Source organism: Microcaecilia unicolor, chromosome 2, assembly GCF_901765095.1.
Source record: "Microcaecilia unicolor chromosome 2, aMicUni1.1, whole genome shotgun sequence".
Lineage (NCBI taxonomy): Eukaryota > Metazoa > Chordata > Amphibia > Gymnophiona > Siphonopidae > Microcaecilia > Microcaecilia unicolor.
This window is the reverse complement of record NC_044032.1, coordinates 516726128-516744712: the sequence shown is the minus strand read 5'-3', so window position 1 is coordinate 516744712 and position 18585 is coordinate 516726128. Positions and strand designations below refer to the sequence as shown.

The 18585-nt window shown below is 42.2% G+C and overlaps 1 protein-coding gene across 1 annotated transcript in view; it reads right to left on the bottom strand.

Moving 5' to 3' along the window:
• SLIT2 (slit guidance ligand 2) overlaps nt 1-18585 on the bottom strand; it is an 809356-nt gene that overhangs the window by 187839 nt on the left and 602932 nt on the right. Inside the window, exons 14-15 of the mRNA XM_030191232.1 lie at nt 18339-18502; nt 6238-6388 (exon numbers count right to left, since the gene is read on the bottom strand). Of these exons, the coding sequence (XP_030047092.1) occupies nt 6238-6388; nt 18339-18502 (315 nt within the window). The remainder of the gene's footprint in view (nt 1-6237; nt 6389-18338; nt 18503-18585) is intronic.

Here is an 18585-nt window from a genome sequence, read left to right as displayed (position 1 = left end):
AGACAGTCCCTGCTCAAAGAGCTTACAATCTAATAGACAAAAAATAAATAAAGTAAGCAAATCAAATCAATTAATGTGAACGGGAAGGAAGAGAGGAGGGTAGGTGGAGGCGAGTGGTTACAAGTGGTTACGAGTCAAAAGCAATGTTAAAGAGGTGAGCTTTCAGTCTAGATTTAAAGGTGGCCAAGGATGGGGCAAGACGTAGGGGCTCAGGAAGTTTATTCCAGGCGTAGGGTGCAGCGAGACAGAAGGCGCGAAGTCTGGAGTTGGCAGTAGTGGAGAAGGGAACAGATAAGAAGGATTTATCCATGGAGCGGAGTGCACGGGAAGGGGTGTAGGGAAGGACGAGTGTGGAGAGATACTGGGGAGCAGCAGAGTGAATACATTTATAGGTCAGTAGAAGAAGTTTGAACAGGATGCGAAAACGGATAGGGAGCCAGTGAAGGGTCTTGAGGAGAGGGGTAGTATGAGTAAAGCGACCCTGGCGGAAGATGAGACGGGCAGCAGAGTTTTGAACCGACTGGAGAGGGGAGAGGTGACTAAGTGGGAGGTGGATGAGGGTTTTGGTAGAGTGCTCGGAAAGAAAGGGGCGGATTTTACGGATGTTATAAAGAAAGAAACGACAGGTCTTGGCAATCTGCTGGATATGAGCAGAGAAGGAGAGAGAAGAGTCAAAGATGACCCCAAGGTTTCGAGCTGAGGAGACAGGGAGAATGAGAGAGCCATCAACAGAAATAGAAAACGGGGGGGAGCGGGGAGGTGGGTTTGGGGGGGAAAATGAGAAGCTCGGTTTTGGTCATATTTAATTTCAGGTGGCGTTGAGACATCCAGACAGCAATGTCAGACAAGCACGCTGAAACTTTGGTTTGGATGCAAGGTGAGATATCAGGGGTAGAAAGGTAGATTTGGGAGTCATCAGCATAGAGATGGTAGGAAAAGCCATGGGATGAGATTAATGAGCCAAGGGAAGAAGTGTAGATAGAAAAGAGGAGGGGACCAAGAACAGAACCCTGAGGTACGCCGACAGGCAGAGGGATGGAAGTAGAAGAGGATCCACCAGAGTGTACACTAAAGGTGCGGAGGGAGAGGTAGGAGGAGAACAAGGAAAGGACAGAGCCCTGGAATCCAAGTGACAGTGTTAAGTGCTCATCCCTAAATGCTGTCGTTACACACGAGTCCCAGGGCCACCAAGAGACAGAGCCGGATCTGGGGCAGGGCCATCACCCCCTCTACCATTCGAGCCATGGCCTCTTCCGCCGCTCCCCCCCACTCGGGCCACTCCCCTTACCTTCCTGTGTCTGCTCCTCCCTCAGTCTGTCACTCTCCTGCTCCTGTGTGCCGGAACCCGGGTTCTTGTGTTAACGCAATCACCTGGGTCCCGACACACAGGAGCAGACAAGAGACAGACCGAGGGAGCAGAACCTTCTGCCTGCTTCTGTATGCCCTGTGGATGCAGGGCCCCCCTTGGAGGCTGGGCCCAGGGAATCTTGTCCCCATGCCCCCCCTCTCAGTGGCCCTGATGTGTCCCACCTGTGATTCGCCAAGACTCTGCCTAAATGTATGCTCATTTGTCAAATATGCACTACGTAACATATGCATAAATGCACAGAAAAAGAGCTTAGGTGAAATTTTGGCATTTATGCACATATATGCACACATATGCGCATACATGCCATTATTCTAATAATTATATATGTGTAATCAACATGAAAACATTAGTACCTGCTTTATAGAATCACCTCCCAAATGCACATTAATGTATCAACACAAGTTAGTAAGTCTACACTTAAGGTTGTACCTCAGAATATAGAATGAAGTGACTGGCCCACGGTTACAGAAAGAACCAGGATTTGAACCTAGGCTTCCCTGGTTCTCAGCCTCCCACTCTAACCACGAGGGTGCTCCCCCTCTGTGCTAGTGATGCAGGCTAGCAGTAGTAAAGGAAATCAAGGGATAGGCTTTTTCCTCCTTGCTCAAACATTATTTTTGGAAGATCCTACATGCAATTGGAAGTTAAAGCAGATAAATATAGACAAGCGGAACTTCCATTATGGTATCCACCAAAAACCCAAACAAACACAAGGGTTTCTGAGAAATGAAACAAATTAGAAAGCACACAGGGATGTGTGCGGTGAAGCTTTTTTTTTTATTTTTTTTTATAAACACTGTCAGTAAAGACCATGGGTCACAGTCACTCTGAGGACATCTATCAAACCCTGAAAATGTGTAGGTATATAAAAACATGAATGTAGATAACACACACATGGGCTTCTTAATTATGGCAATAAAAGCCTGTCTTTAAGAAATTGCTACATAAACTTCTACTGAGCACTACAGGCTATACTTAATTCATTTTTAGAACTTTGTGCAGCTCCTTCACTCTGGAATTCTCTTTCTTTTGATCTTAGACAGGAAGTTTCATATCAGAAATTTTAAAAAGGGCCTCAAGACTTGGTTGTTTAAATAATCTTGCAATCTGCTGGACTGATATAAATGCCTGACACTTAAAATTTGGTAACCAGGCCTGCCCTTACCTTTTGTGTCCTGAATAAAAAACATTTTATCTCAGAATAATATTGTTGTGCTATGCATTTCCCTTCCTTCTGTGTTTCTGGTCAGTAGTTTTTGATTGTTTCTATGTGGTTTGATGTAAATGTTTTATGTTTATATGTTTTTATTGTATACTCTGCTATTTGGTTTCTTTACTGTACACCGCCTTGCTGCTGATATCAAAAGATAATATCAAATATCATGAAATAAACTTTGTGTACTGTATTTAAATAGGAATATAGTGATATGACAGCTTAATTCTGAGTAAACAGCTGGGATTGACATTACAAAAGCAGTAACTTAAAAGAGCTGCCTTTACAACAGTTCAAGACATGAGGAGGGCCCTGAGAAGATTAAAGTTAATTATAAAAGCTGGAAAGGCCCATCTTCAGAGCTGCTAATGGCACCTCTTTTTAAAGAAACTGCCATTCACATATAGCATAAACACATAAGATGGGTCAGGAAACCTGAACCTTCAAGGCTCACAAACTGGTCTGGGCTTTAGGATAGCCAAATATGCAACCTGACCTGGGTCAAGGACGGTTGGGGGTGGTGCACTACAGCTTGGCATGCATGCTTAGTTGTATGCAATATATGAAGATTTTAAAGATAAAACTCTCCAGGAGTGGAGGAGTAGCTTAATGGTTAGTGTGGCGGACTTTGATCCTGGCAACCTGAGTTCAAGTCCCACTATAGGTTCTTGTGACCCTGCATAAGTCATTTAACACTCCATTGCCCCAGGTATAAAAACTTAGATTGTGAGCCCTCTAGGGACAGAAAAAAGTACCTGCATATAATATGTACAGCACTGCATATGTCTGGTAGTGCTACAGAAATGATTAGTAGTAAAATCAGTACAGTCACCTATTGAAAATACATAACACCAGATGCAAATAAAGCTCTAATAAGTACATATGAAATAGCATAGCATAATCTCCTCCACACACAATTTAATACAAACTGACTAGAGTCTCAATTCAACACATCTTTATGAGTTATGTTAAACCTTAGGGCCCCTTTATTTCCTTATTACTTATTTGTTGAACCCAAGAAATTACAATTTGTGGAGTTAAACGAACAGATGAAGAACCCTCTGCAGCAACTTCCTTTAGTTACCACTGTACTGGTGCAATTACCGATTAACCTTCCTCCCTCAGAAAATATTAATTTGTAAGATTAACCACTTGGTGTTTTTCTTATTTTCTTTGAGATTGTTTTCCTGATCTTGATCCCCCAATAGTGGACAATTATATATATTGTTGAGAGAAAATGTTTTTTCTTTTTCCTTATATTAATTTCTGTTTTTCCTTACATTATGTGATAAATGTGAATGTAATTAAGTAAAATGATAAATAAAAAAAACAAAAAACAAAAAACCTTAGGGCCCCTTTTACTAAGTGGCGATAAGCCCAATGCAGGCTTACTGCTCACTAAACAGGAAGTACCGCGGGGCTACTGCAGTAACCCACCGGTACTTCGCACCTCTAGTGCGCCATCAATCCAGTGCTAAAAAATAGATTAATTTTTATAGCGCCAGAGTGTACCTGGCGGTAATTGGGCATTACTGTGCGCTGCTCAAGGGGTGGCGGTAAGGGATCTACCCCCCCCCCCCAAATGGCTGCACGGCAAGTGCTTTACTTGCCGCATGGCCAGTTCCTGCAGGAAAAAGAGACTTCCCCTTTACCTGCTGCGGTAAAAGGGGGACTTGGCACATGTGAAAAATGCATGCCGATGCCAGCATAGTAACATAGTAAATGATGGCTGATAAAGACCTGAACGGTCCATTTTGCCGCCGTTTGGTAAAAGGGGCCCTTAGTATGCACACTGCATCTCAAAATCCCCTGTGCTGACCAGCCAAATTAGGACAAATCCTTTAACTTCCTCCCCACTCCCAAACACCACCACAAAGTCTGGACATCTCTCCTTTCCCCCCATTCCAAATAAGCTCCCTTGGTCAAGGCATTGACTCAAAGGGGGAGAATACCACTCTTACCCTGTAATGACTTTACCATTCCACAGACACCTAGGGGATCAATATTCCTAAAGGTTTAATTGGCAGGAGAGGCTCCTGTCTGGTTAACCCCCCCTGTGTTGGCCATCTGGTAATATTCAATGGCATTTAAGAAGGTAATGCCACTGAACACTGCCTGTCTGGTTAGATCCAGAGTGGTCCATGAGTACACAAGAACATAAGCATTGCCATACTGGGACAGACCGAAGGTCCATCACACCCAGCATCCTGTTTCTAACAGTGGCCAATCCAGGTTACAAGTACCTGGCAAGATCCCCAAAACAGTACACTACATTTTATGCTGCTTATCCTAGAAAAAAAGCAGTGGATTTTCCCAAGTCCATCTTAATAATAGCTTATGGACTTTTCTTTTAGGAACCTAGCTAAAACTTTTTAAAACCCCGCTAAGCTAACTGCTTTACCACTTTCTCTGGCAATGAATTCCAGAGTTTAGTTACATGTTCATGAAGTAATATTTTCTCCGATTTGTTTTAATTTTACTACTTTGTAGCTTCATTGCGTGCCCCCTAGTCCTAGTATTTTTGGAAACAGTAAACAAATGATTAATGTCTACCTGTTCCACTCAGTATTTTATATACCTCTATCATATCACCCCTCAGCTGTCTTTTCTCCAAGCTGAAGAGCCCTAGCTGCTTTAGCCTTTCCTCATAGGAAAGACGTCCCATCCCCTTTATCATTTTCGTCGCCCTTCTCGGTACCTTTGCTAATTCCACTATATCTTTTTTGAGATGCGGTGACCAGAATTGCACACAGTATTAATGTGTGGTCCCACCATGGAGCGATACAAAGCCATTATAACGTCCTCATTTTTGTTTTCCATTCCTTTCCTAATAATACCTAACACTTAACAAGTTAACAGCAATATTCAATCTGTAATTGCATAAAGTTAAGACAGCAAAAATGCCATCCTAACTTTATCCAATGAGCTAACCAGGCACCGGTCTGAATACTGGCCTTCCTGTGAATACCACTGCCAGGCGGCATTGATCATTAAAGTGGCACCGGCATGAGGCTCTCATTTCTCCCCTACCGGTGAACATTGGACATTTCTAGGATGGTAAGAGATCATTACCAAAAAGATGAGAGGGGTTTGGCTCTGATCTTGATTAGGGAAAAGTGGTCAGATGTGAAGAGAGAAGTGCTTTAAGGGTACTCCAACCTTGATTTGAGGGGCAGACTTTGAAAGGGGATGCTTAAAGGTCTTGAATTTGACTGAGGATGGGGGAGGTACCCTAATCATTTGTTATAACTTTCTTAATCTGACCTTAAAGATTATTTGAGCAAAAAAGAGAAATGTAACACATTTGAACATTAAACTAGAATCATGTTATTCTCATCTTTAACATCATGGAATAGGAAGAGTATGGAGCTTTTTCTTTTCCCAATTTTTTTGCAAAGCTTCAAATGCAACATGAGCCATAACGTTCGATGGAGACATTAAAACACTGCCACCTGTCCCCCCTGTAAAGTCAGGAGGATTAAACTTTGTTGTTAAGAATCCAAAACAAAACACGGTTTTTGATATGTAATGGAACAAAATTTGAATTCCTGCCTGCAACTGTATTTTCCTTTTTTTCCTCCCCACTGTGCAACTGCCAGATTGTAAATAAAGCAAATTACTGGGGATCAATCCAGTCATGTGAAATTGAACTTACAGTTCAGCAGTGTACTGGGGGATGTGATCAGGGATTTTGGTGAGTTTTTGATTGGAGCAATCTACGGTGGTTCCTTCACAGCGGCATTTTTCAGGGCATGCCAAGTCTGCAAAGCAATCTCCGCTCAGTTTGGATCGGTAATCCTCCGTGCCTGTGAGAGATTCAAGCCAAAAATGATGCAGAGAGTGAGTCCACAGGCTGAATTATGATTTTCTTGGAGCAAAAAACTTAAAGCAGATTGTAAGTGTTGACAACTCGGAAAAAGTTTGGCAAACTTTGTTCTGTTGGACAGACATCGTGAGGTTTCCAGACTTACACACAGGGTTAAACATAAAGGCTTGAGGCTTTCTGGAAGAAAAAAACATGACCAAGTTCACATGATAGGATAACAAGTTCAGCTTTTCACAGCCATACTTTCTGCTGGTCCTCTTTTGAGCCAACCTTCTCTTCTCTAAACTATTTTCCCAAGGTTTTCATTGGACTCTTTGCGAGGCATGATAACGTTTTATTAAACCAATATAGAAATTATCCATTGATGCTGTACTTCAGCTTTTGAGCTGTAACGTGTCTACTCTGCCCACATCATCCGCAGAGACATGTGATCTCAAAGCTTGCATACAGCCACATCTTTGGATAAACTCTGTATTAGCTAGAGGAAAAAAAAAGATATCACAGAATCAAATATATTCCATGACCAACAAGAATACTTAGTATGAAAACCCTTCCCCTCAACGCAGTGTAGGGTTAGATGTTACATGCCATGTCCTTGATGCTCTGTTAGGACTTGCATTTCCCTTCAATAGAAGTTTCAGATTCTCCTACATTCTTTTTTACGGTCCCCACTCCTGCATCACAGTTTAAGACTGATAAGTCTCCTCTCCTCGCTTAACTTTCAAAGTATCTGGCTCTCTCTCACATTTCAGCTGTAGGAAGCCGCGCAACGTTCCATGGTGCTTGACAGAACCATGTTTTACTCATACCTCACAACCACATGGTTAGATCAAGCACAACAGAACATCTCGCTTGGTGATCACATGTGCATCCACCAGGCCACGGGTAGGTTGAAGGAAGGAAACAGGAAGCAAGAGATGAAAGCTGCAGAATCTTCTGAAGCGCAATAGCTGCAAACATGGCGCGGCATCCTTTGCCAGAATGCTCCTGCCGTAGTACCAGGGTTATTCCTGAAGGTTTAAGCAGGAATACAAAACAATAGGAAGTACGGCAAGAATTACAACAGAAATTTTCCTCCACTGTTTCTCCTCAAAATGAAAGGGACAAAAAGAACGCAAGAAGAAAACACTGAGTTCAAAAGAAAGTGCGGCAAAACTGGGGCAGGACCTGATGGCTCTCTTTGGGAAGAGGTGGAGAGACAGACACACAGTGAAGAGAGTGCAGCAGAGCTGGAGAACAAAGTGAGCTCAGGTGCTGAGTTTTACTTACAGTCAAAATGATGAAGGCCTGCAAAAGGAAAGTCAGCAAAGAAGGAAAGAGACAGAGCGATCCTAATTAACAGTAGCCCTGTCCCACAAAGTGGCTAAGCTACCTTTTGTCCTATACTGCAATTAAAGCCTACTATGATATGATTTTGGAGTTGACCACATACATTATTGACTTTTTAAAAATGTGTGCCCTTTGACCAGTTAAGTTTTAACCAGACAACTTGCTACCTGGTTCAAATTTAACTGCTTAACTTTGGGAGGGATTGGAGTGTTCTGGGAGTGGGGGCTTTTTTTTTTGCCTATAATATTTTAGCTCTGGGATGAGGTTGTAATATACCAAACTATTTTCAGATTTACATTGCAAATGTAAATGTATATTAGTACAATTTTAACTGTGATCCACTTTGTTACAGTAAAGACTATGGAAAGTGCAATATTCAGTGTCATCTTTATCTACTTAAGCAGAACTGAACCAATAGCTATCCTAAACTTAAAAGACACTCAACTGTCCAAATAAACCGATTAACTGGTTGAAGATTCACTTAAAATTAACCCGATAAGTAATCTGGTGAACTTTAAATGGACCTTTTACCACAAGGAACTTATTCATTTTTTGAGACTGAAGACATGTTAGAATTCTGTACTTTCTATAACAAATGCTAAATTGCATCTATATTATATCCCACCTGCTCAAATAGGTACACGGATCACTGTTTGCATATTAACACCAGGCTCATACAGTCATTCACCTACCATTGCCATTCACATACAGATAAACTGAACAGCTGGAATGCCAAAGAGAAGCAGCTGAGAAAAAATGAGTGGGAAAAGAGACAAGAAAAATCCAGGAGGGAGATGCTCCTGATTCTCCAGTGCATTCTGAACAAGCACAAGAGCAAGGCACAAGAGCAAGGCAATTATCAACTTTTTACTACCTTGAAAATAAACATACCAAGTTCTGCAGAACATTCTCAGGCACAGATCCAGCCTGATGGCATGTCATTCTCACTCATTCCGGGTGTCCACTTGAGAGTAGCCCCCCCCCCCCATCTTGCAGATTTAGGGGCCCTTTTTCTAAGCTACACTAGTCAATGGGCTTAGAGCCCCCTAACGCAGGACTTTCCCATGTGCCAAGTCCAAATGTGGCCGTAAATATGCATTTTCCTATTTGTCGAGTTTCTGGCTATGCGCTAAAGATAGCATTACTGCGTGGCCATTAAAAAAAATGAATGCAGAAGCCTTTACTGCCCCCTAGTTCCACGTCCATTCTCTAACCTGACACGCCCCTTCCAAAATAAATAATTACTGCATGCTTACTGTGTGCAGATGGCAAAACTAATGAAGAATGCTTTAGCGCATCCTGCGTTAGGCCATTTTTCCTGCATTAAGGACTCAATTATGTATTTATTTATTTATTTAGATTTAGATTTTGGGCGCTATTTGGGCGCCAATAAAAATTAGTGCTATGTGCTAGTCTATAAATGGCAAATCCATGGCCAATTTTGGGTGTGAGGATTTACACCAACTGAAGCCTGCTGAAAATTATCGTGCCTAATACGGCCTTTTACTAAGCCGCGGTAGCATTTTTGGCGTACACTAAAAATAAATGTGAGCTAAATGCTAGATGCCCATATATTCCTATGAGTGTCTCTAGCATTTAGTGTGCACCAGAAATGTTACCGTGGCAAAGACCCCCTAAATTAGGTGCAGATCCCTCAAATTCTATAACACCGCACAAATTCCAGGAATGCCCCTGGCCCACTCATGCTCCTCCCCATGGCTGCACCTCATTTTACGATCCGTGCGTACAATTTATGTGCAGATCCCCGGTGCCTAAAGATGCACATGTAAATTTAAATTAATGCCAATTAGCGCCTGATTATCGGTGTTAATTGTCTCATCTGTCAATTAAATTGTGCGTGCAAATTGGGTGTGTGCCCAAATCTACACGTGTAATTTTGAGCAGCATATACAGAATAAGGTTTAAGTGTGCAGTAATGCTTTTCATAGCTTAGTAAAAGAGTCCCTTGGTAGGTCGGTGTTTCAGGGCTTTATTTATAAAGACAAAGGTTTCTGGTGCTAGAAAAATATTTTCAATTTTGTAACACCGATGCCTACCCGGCAGTAATCGGGCAGCACTGGGTGCTGCCTGGTTACCAACAGGTTAGTGTGGGAGTCCTCAATGGGTGGGTGGGAGCCACCTAAATGGGTGGCGGTAAGTGCTCGCCCCCACCCTGAAATTGTCATGTGGCAAGTGGTTCACTTACCACATGGCCATTTCTTTACACGCTGTGGTAAAAGGGGGCATCAGCGTGCCTCAAAAACACACACTGACACTAGCGAAGGCCCCCTTTTACCGCAGCTTAGTAAAAGGGACCCCTGAATGTTGATGGCTACTGTTTGGAATAGAAGCAAAGCAGCAAGCTTAGACCTTTCACAATCCCATTAAGCCAAAATGTACAAGACTTCCAATCCTCATTGCAACTCTAGGAAAAGAGTGCAAGGCACAGAGCTCCATATCACAGCAGCAGCACAGAGGGAAACAAAAAGACAAACACAAATACATCAACCATACACCCCCTACATCAAATATCAATCATCATTCAAATCAATGGCAAGCCCAGCTACACCTATTTTGCAGTGCAGTTTATAACAACACAAGCTTGAGTTTCTGAATCAATCAGATATGTTCTGGATATTCTACAATCATCAGAAAAGGATGTTTTATGTACATGTATCGTAACAAGGAAGTTTATATGTATCTTGTGAACAGCCATTTTATCTTTTGTTAGGAGGGGAAAAGTCCACCACGTAGTAATATTGCTTTATGGTGGAATATGGCAGCACCACACACTTGAATACAAAAGAAGCAAAGAAAAATTGTTTGAGGAATACCAGAAGTGATTTGGGAACAAACACGGGGCAGAGGGAAGGAGCACAGTATTCAGATAAGGTGGACTTTGATTAACCTAAAGGCAAATAAGATTTGAAAAGTTCATTTCATTCCTGAGGAGGTATTAGAAAGTTCTTCTACCATTATAAATCAAAATTGACTAGGACATAGTAACATAGTAAATGACAAAAGATAAAGACCTGTACGGTCCATCCAGTCTGCCCAAGGTAAACTCATTTATTATTATTATTATTTGTTACATTTGTATCCCACATTTTCCCACCTTTTGCAGGCTCAATGTACATGGTATGTGATACTTTATATGTATACCCAAGTTTGATTTGTCCTTGCCTTTCTCAGGGCACAGACCAAAGAAATCTACCCAGCACTGTTCTTGTACTAAGTTCTGGAGCTAAGGTCGAAGCCCCTTAAAATTTACACTTCAGCTCTTGTCAGGACTTCAGGCACAAACCACCCATTCAACAAGAACAGCTTGAGTACCAGGTTCTGGGAAGGGTTTAGCCTCCTCCTCCTCCTCTTCCTGCCCCTCCCCCCAAACAAAAACCCCACACACACCACAATAAAAAATCTGCGGCCATGACTATTATAAAAAGGTAAAGAGTGATTTACTACAAAAAGTGTGACAGTGTAAGAAATGTAGTAGGACAAAACAAAACAGGAAAAAAAGACAAACTCCAATGAAAGGAAAATGCAAGGGAGCGAGGAAGCCTGTAACTTGATATTTTAAAGACTCTAGCTTGCCCTGCTGCCTTTTAAGGGGAAGGGGTCATTTTTGTTATGAACATTTCATGGTGCTTATGGAAGATACTGATTCTGACATGAATGTGAAATGTTGCCATCTGCCATCCCATGTTAGAACAGGCCGGATTCTGGGCTCATAGATTTAAGACAGTCCTGCCTGGGCCAATGCCAGCTGCTTACAACAAATAACAATTTACTGTTTCTGTGAATCTCATACCATTGGCCATAATGAAAAAAAAAACTTCTCACCCTATCCTCTCCTCACAGAAAAAGGGCTGACTGAAGTTGGGCTTAAAGGAGATTTCTGAGTGACTGTAGTAGAGTAGTTGTGTGTCTGGCATTAGATTTAAGTAGGATGTATCCTGACTAGACTGGTAGATCAGGGGCAGCTCTACAACCTGGGTTGGCTTGAGCTGTTGCAGACGTGGCACTGAGCTCCCAGAGGGAGCAACAGTCATGTTGGGATGGTGACATAGAAGAACGCTGTGGATTGTGAAGCCCAGGCTGAGAACTGTTGTGGTTCTCAACCCACTTGTACGATGAGGCCCTGGAAGAGGCACTTTATAGCGCCTCATCCCGGGTTCTTCCAGTTCTTTGAATGTTCCCAATACTGCAGTGCACTGCCTGTTCAGCAAATGTGGATGAGGTGATTTGAGAATTGCAGCGGGATTACCTGGGGAGAGATCTAGTGTTTTTATGTATACAATATAGTGTCAGTTTTTAGATTTAACTGGTTGTATTATGTGCAGTTTGAAAGTTAGCTTGTTTGAGCATTTGTTATTTGAAAATAGAATTTGTTGATAAAAGAATTTTTTGTGCTTTCATTCACTCTATTCTATATTTTGGAGGAGGAAGTTTTTTTTGAACCAGTATTTTTTCTCCAGTAGGTTGGAGTGTTTTATACTGTTTCTTTGTTCCTTCTATAGAACCTATGATAGTAACAGACTCACAAAATTGGTAGTGGTTTGTAAATACTTTATGTATAGTTCCCTATCAGGAGATTTAATTTCATGTTATTTAATGAATGATTTATAGGAAGGGTGAATGAGGTACAGTTTTCAAACTATCTTATTAAGGTACATACATCGGGAAATGCCATCAAATCACAACCCATAAATGTCCTCCCTCTATGGAATAAAAGCTAAATTGGAAGCAGTAGAAAATAATATTTGGAGTGTTAACCTGAGATTTCTAAACTTTCCCCAATCCACAGGAATTTCTCCAAAGGAGATGATGGTGGTGAAATATTTTTTTCTGAAGTTCTTTCAATATCTCAAAATGAACTACCATCTATACTCAAATGCCTCTTATTTACCAAAGAAATGACATGAGGTTAACAAGAACAGAAAGAGATATTACTTTGGATTCTTTGGAGATATCTCAAGGAAATGTGACCATTTCTGAACTTTTTTTTAGTAAGAGTTTGAACAGAAACTGGATGCTTTGACAGTATTTCAAAAATAGAAGACGTGTTATTTTACTGTTAACTGTTATTAGTAACCAAGGGGTCCTTTTACTAAGGAGTGCCAACGGATTTCGCACACGCTAAATGATAACATGCCCAAAGGAATATAACAGGTGTATTAGCAATTAGCTTGTGCTGTTAGTGTGCACTTATGGCTCCTTTTACTAAGGGGCGGTAAGCCCAACGTGGGCTTGCCACTCGCTATACAGGAAGTACTGCCGGGCTACCATAGCAGCCCAGCGGTACTTCCCACCCCTAGCACGCTGTCTTTTCCGACGCTATAAAAATGTATTTATTTTTGTAGCGTCGGAGTGTACCCAGTGGTAATCTGGCAGTGCTGCACGCTGCCTGGTTGAAACTGGGTTAGCGCGGGAGCCCTTACCGCCACCTCAATGGGTGGCGGTAAGGGCTCCCCCCACCCCGAAATGGCCGCACGGCAAGTGCTTTACTTGCCGCATGGTCATTTCCTGTAGGAAAATGAGACTTCCCTTTTACCAGCTGCAGGGGCTTCGGCGTGAGTGAAAAACACGGGCCGACGCCAGCGCAGGCCTCCTTTTGCCACAGCTTGGTAAAAGTGGCCCTAAATCTGTTAGCGCGCCTTAGTAAAAGGACCCCTATGTCTCAGTGCATAACATGGGACCTGTATTAAAATACCATTTGTTAGTGGTAAAATAGCACGTCTTAATGGGAGTCCATGTTGGTAAGTATGCCCCTTAATTATAAAACTTTAGGGTAGTGGGCTTGGTTATCTGAAAGTTAATTGACGTGGGGTAGAGGGGTGCCTGAGCTGAATGTCCCTACGTATTTTATCCTAGCTCCTGGTAACTAGGCGACAGCAGAACACCTATACGGATGTTCACATTCTTCTCACTGCATTCTATTTTTATTTATTTAATATCTATGCATTTACCAATATATCAAGCATATATCATTCCATAACTTGAAATAGATCAGAAATTTGAGTTTAAACATGAGAGAAAAAAGGAAAATCACAAATATTTAGTCCACAATATATTGAGGAGGTCAAATCAGGTAATTAAAAATAAAAATAAGGAAAAAATTAAAATGTAACACAAAGATAGCAGGATGAACTAGGCAGTAACATGCTGCCAGAACATACTATCTCTAAGATAATGCATCCGAACACACTAACACATCAACCCCTTCCCTAGCCACAACAAATTTAAAGTTGCCTAGGCTCAAAGAAAATAAACTTCGTAGGGTCCTGTTTACTAAGGTGCGCTTGCATTTTTATCACGCGCTAACTCTAGAGACACCCATATATTCCTATGAGCTAAAAACATTAACACGTCTACAGCACGGCATAGTAAACAGGGACCTTCGACTGATATACAACAGAACAGGCCCCTTTTACCAAGCTGCAGCAAAAGGGGGCCTGCGCTGGCATTGGCGCGTTTTTGATGTGCGCCGAGGCCCCTTTTTACTGCAGCGGGTAAAAGGTAGGTCTTTCTTTTTTTAAAGAAATGGTCATGTGGCAAGTGAAGCACTTGCCGCACAGCCATTACGGGGGGAGCCCTGCTAACCCAGTGGTAATCTGGCAGCGCATGGCACTGCTCGATCACTGCCGGATACACACCGGCGCTACAAAAATAAATATATTTTTGTAGCTCCAGATATGACAGTGCACTTGAGATGGGAACTACCACCACGTAACTGCTGCGGTAGCTCGACGGTAGTTCCTTTTTAGCGAACGGTAAGCCCGTGTTGGGCTTATCGGCGCTTTGTAAAAGGGGCCCAACATTTGGCAGGAAATTTCAAAATGAATGTGGCTACTATTGCACGAACCCTTGGCCTAAGAGACAAAAATTCTTTTCTGCATTTATGTGTCACCTGAGACAAATCAGGAAATACACGAATATTTGAGCCCAGAAACTGTTCATTAAGATGGCCGAAATACAACTTCAAGACATTATCTCTATCGTGCTCCCAAGCGAGAATCACTAGGAGAGTCATTCTAGCTGTTATGACTTCCAAGGAGCTTTCTAAAAACACTGCATTCCATTGTAAATTTACAAATATAAGGACCGAGGGGGAAAAGGTCAGGGTGCAACAGGGCACTCCTAATTTGAGCGTCTACATGTCAAGTTGTAAACGTGAAGTCATTAAGAAACACAAGTTTTTATTTTGCATTAAAAAAAAACAGGCTTCAAGGTATGCTAGTGCTTTGTCAGAGGAGAGCAATCCATACATGCATGAATGAATGTAGCACCTCTAGGCTATATAATCAAACTAGTACAAGAGATTATTTACCACGTTCAAGCTGGAGTCACTGCAAAGAAAGAGAGGAGGAGCCATGGCCCTCTAACATTATTAGTGTAGTATTTAATAAAGTGCTGGGGCAGTATGTATAGGAAAAAAGGCAGACACATGCAAAGCTCAAAGAATCAGACAGAAGGGCCATCCAAGGAGAGGAAGCTCACTGCATCTCTTAACACATGCATTACATTTCCAGAAAGAAAGGCAAACCTAGGGTTTCAGGGCTTGAGGTAGGAATATGCAAAGGGAAGAAAAATTGGGTTAGTTTTCTCTCTTTATGACATTTTCTCAATTTTGGGGTGGATTTATTTTCCCCCGTTAGTTTTATACAATCATTTTACCAGGGGAAATTTTAGTGCATGCTAAATTCAAGTGGAGCAGCATTTTTGAAACGATGTACAGATCAGAATTGAGGCATCCAGGTCAAGACGTCTCAAGTTCCATTAGTATTTTAGAACAGGATCTGCTGACGTAAAAGGGGTCAAAATAGGCACATATATGTTTATGTAAGCCATTTTTGCTTCTGGGGAGGGGGGAACATCAACTACTGGGGGATTAAGGGTTTGACCATCCCGAATCCCTCCAGTGGAGCACTGCTCAATACGAGCACTTTTCTGAAACCTAGATGTAAATCCCAATGTAGATCGTTTTGGATAGAGACAGGCATTCCCTTTCTGACACTGGGGGGGAACGTTCATTTATTTTTTAGTGGGTCCCACCCATAACATGCCTAGATCTTTCCCCCTTGCCATTTAAATGCTCTTCTGTTTTAAGACGTGTACATTCTGGCTTTGTAAAATCTGGATTTAGATGTTTCTGAAACATAAATGTCCAAATGACAGTTTATGCACATCTAAAACCCAAACAGCACTTCTAAAATAAGCAAGTAGGTGCAGTTACTGATGAATCACAAATTACCCCCTCGTTCTATAACAGGGCACCTAAAGTTTAGACGCCATTTCTGTGCATACTGTGTTATAGAATACTAGTACATATATACGCAAAACAATTGGCACAAAAAATATTCACGTAAGTAGTATTCTGTAAGCTGTGCCTAATATTTGGCATGGTTTACAGAATAATTGATTAAGCGGAGAGGTGCAAATGCCCATGTCTAAATTTACTTGTAGAGCACAATTACTTTGTAATTACGCACGTAACTCAAAACTAAGCTCCTGATTCCCAAAACACCCATGACCCTCCCGTTTCCACACCCCCTTTTTTGGGCTGCATGTAAATTTTAGGCATGGATCCCACACCTAAATTTACGCAAATTAGTCCCAATGAAATCTAATTAGTACCAATAACTGCTTGTTAAAATGGCAATTATTTGGCACTAATTAGCTCATTATTCTATTAAATTGCGCACACAAATCGGGAACATGCCTACATTTGCACACAAAATTTCTGGTGACCTTTACAGAATCAGGGACATACCATACACACGTGTGCGGAACTGGGATTCTATAGCATATGCGCATAGCTGCCTTAGGGGCCATTTTACTACGCTGCGGTAAAAAGGGCTCTGTGTTAGTGGCTGGGGCCATTTTTGCTATGCGCTGAGGCCTTTTTTTACCGCAGTGGGTATAAAGACCGAAAAAAGACATGGCCATGCCATAAGGTTTCACTTACCCTGTGGCCACTGGGGGGGGGGGGGGAGGGAGCAAAACGCCACCCACTGAGGTGGCGGTAAGGGCTCCTGCGCTAACGCAGTGGTAACTAGGTAGCACGCGGCACTGTCCGATTACCACCGGGTAACTGCTGTGCTACAAAACAGGGCCTATTTTCCCTAGCGCGTTAAATGGCACACACTGGGACTGGAACTGCCGCTGGTGCCTGCGTTGGGCCGGCGGTAGCTCTAGATTGCCACGTGGTAAGCCTACTGCCATTTTGTAAAAGGGCCCCTTAGTGCATATGGCATACGTCAAGCTCCATCTCTGGCCGTCTTCAAATCTAAGCTAAAAGCCCACCTTTTTGATGCTGCTTTTAACTCCTAACCATTGTTCACTTTGTTCAGAACCCTTATTTTATCACCCACCCTTATCTCTTGTTTGTCCTGCTTGTCTGTCCTAATTAGATTGTAAGCTCTGTCGAGCAGGGACTGTCTCTTCATGTTCTAGTGTACAGCGCTGCGTACATCTAGTAGCGCTTTAGAAATGATAAGTAGTAGTAGTATACATGAGCAGGGCTTTCAGAATACTGTAAGTTACGTGAATAAGTGCCCCACTTAGGCGTGCCCATTTATGCCTGCTGTAGAACTCGCATAAGTGGGTTTGCCATCTGGTAGTGCGTTTCTGCCAACTTAAGCTAGTATTCTATAATGGAGCCTATGTGCACAAATGCTGTCAATGGAGGCCCAGTTATAGAATTATCACCTTAGTGGGCCCTCAACCTATTTAGCGTGCACTAAATTTTTCAAAGCACGTTAATGAACCAAATGCGCACGGACAGATGCACACTCCTAGCAGGAGGGTATCAGAAGCCGGGCCAGCTCTGTTGCACAGTGAAACCTACCTGAAATGAAATACTGTTCTTTAGCTATGTGAAATTAAAAAATGTGAGCAAGCAGAGAACTAAGTTCTCTAGGAGTAAGAAAGAACTCAAGTTAATTACAGATAATTATGTGAACAAAAATGTTTATTCACAGCAGGAGCTGCAAGCTAATAAAGCATCTGGAGCCCAGACAATAACCAGTCCTCTGCAGCTGGCATTTGCACTCCAACCTGAAAGGACCGCAGGAGGGTACGGGCACCTGGACACCATATGACAAGAGTTTAAGCTTAAGGAAATGTTAGAATAAGATTAGAAAGCATAAACAACTAATTTCAGCAGCCCACAGTAAGCTCCCTATTTAAAATGAATATTCCAAAGTTCTGGTATAGAATCAGAAACTTTATAGTTCTTCTTTGCGCTTTAGCGCTTCATGGATTATTTCTCCTTCTGAACATCATTTACACTGTTGAGCCTGAAAGGGGGAAAAAAAACCCTCAAGTCTGCTGTTTCTGGGCTTGGCATCAACACTCCCCCTCATCTTTCATTTCATTCCAAATGTGTTAACATCACCTCACCCTTCTACAGGATCAAACAGCCTGCCTCCCATGAGCTGGTCTCCTTTCTCAGGGTGGAAGCAACAATGAAGGGGTTCAACGGGCTTAAGAATTCAGGAAAGGGGCCAGTTCCATTCTCAGAGCTTCTATGAACATAGTTTTTCGCAACCAAAAGAAGAAGAAGAAAAAAAAAACAGCAGCTGAACTAAGGAAATTACCTGAGCAGCGGAATTTCTTGCTTTTAATCTGGCCGATCCTTTTGTTTGCCAGACGGCGGGGGCTGGTGCAGCGGGCACCGCTGGTCTCAATAGGGTTTGTATGGAGATAATCCGCTAGCCACTTCAGATGGCAGTCACAGATAAACGGGTTCTGAGCCAAATGCCTTTCAGGAATGAATGGAAATAATTTTACATATTGTTTGCAACTGACCTGGCAATTCTCTAAGCATTAGCATACTTCTGTCGC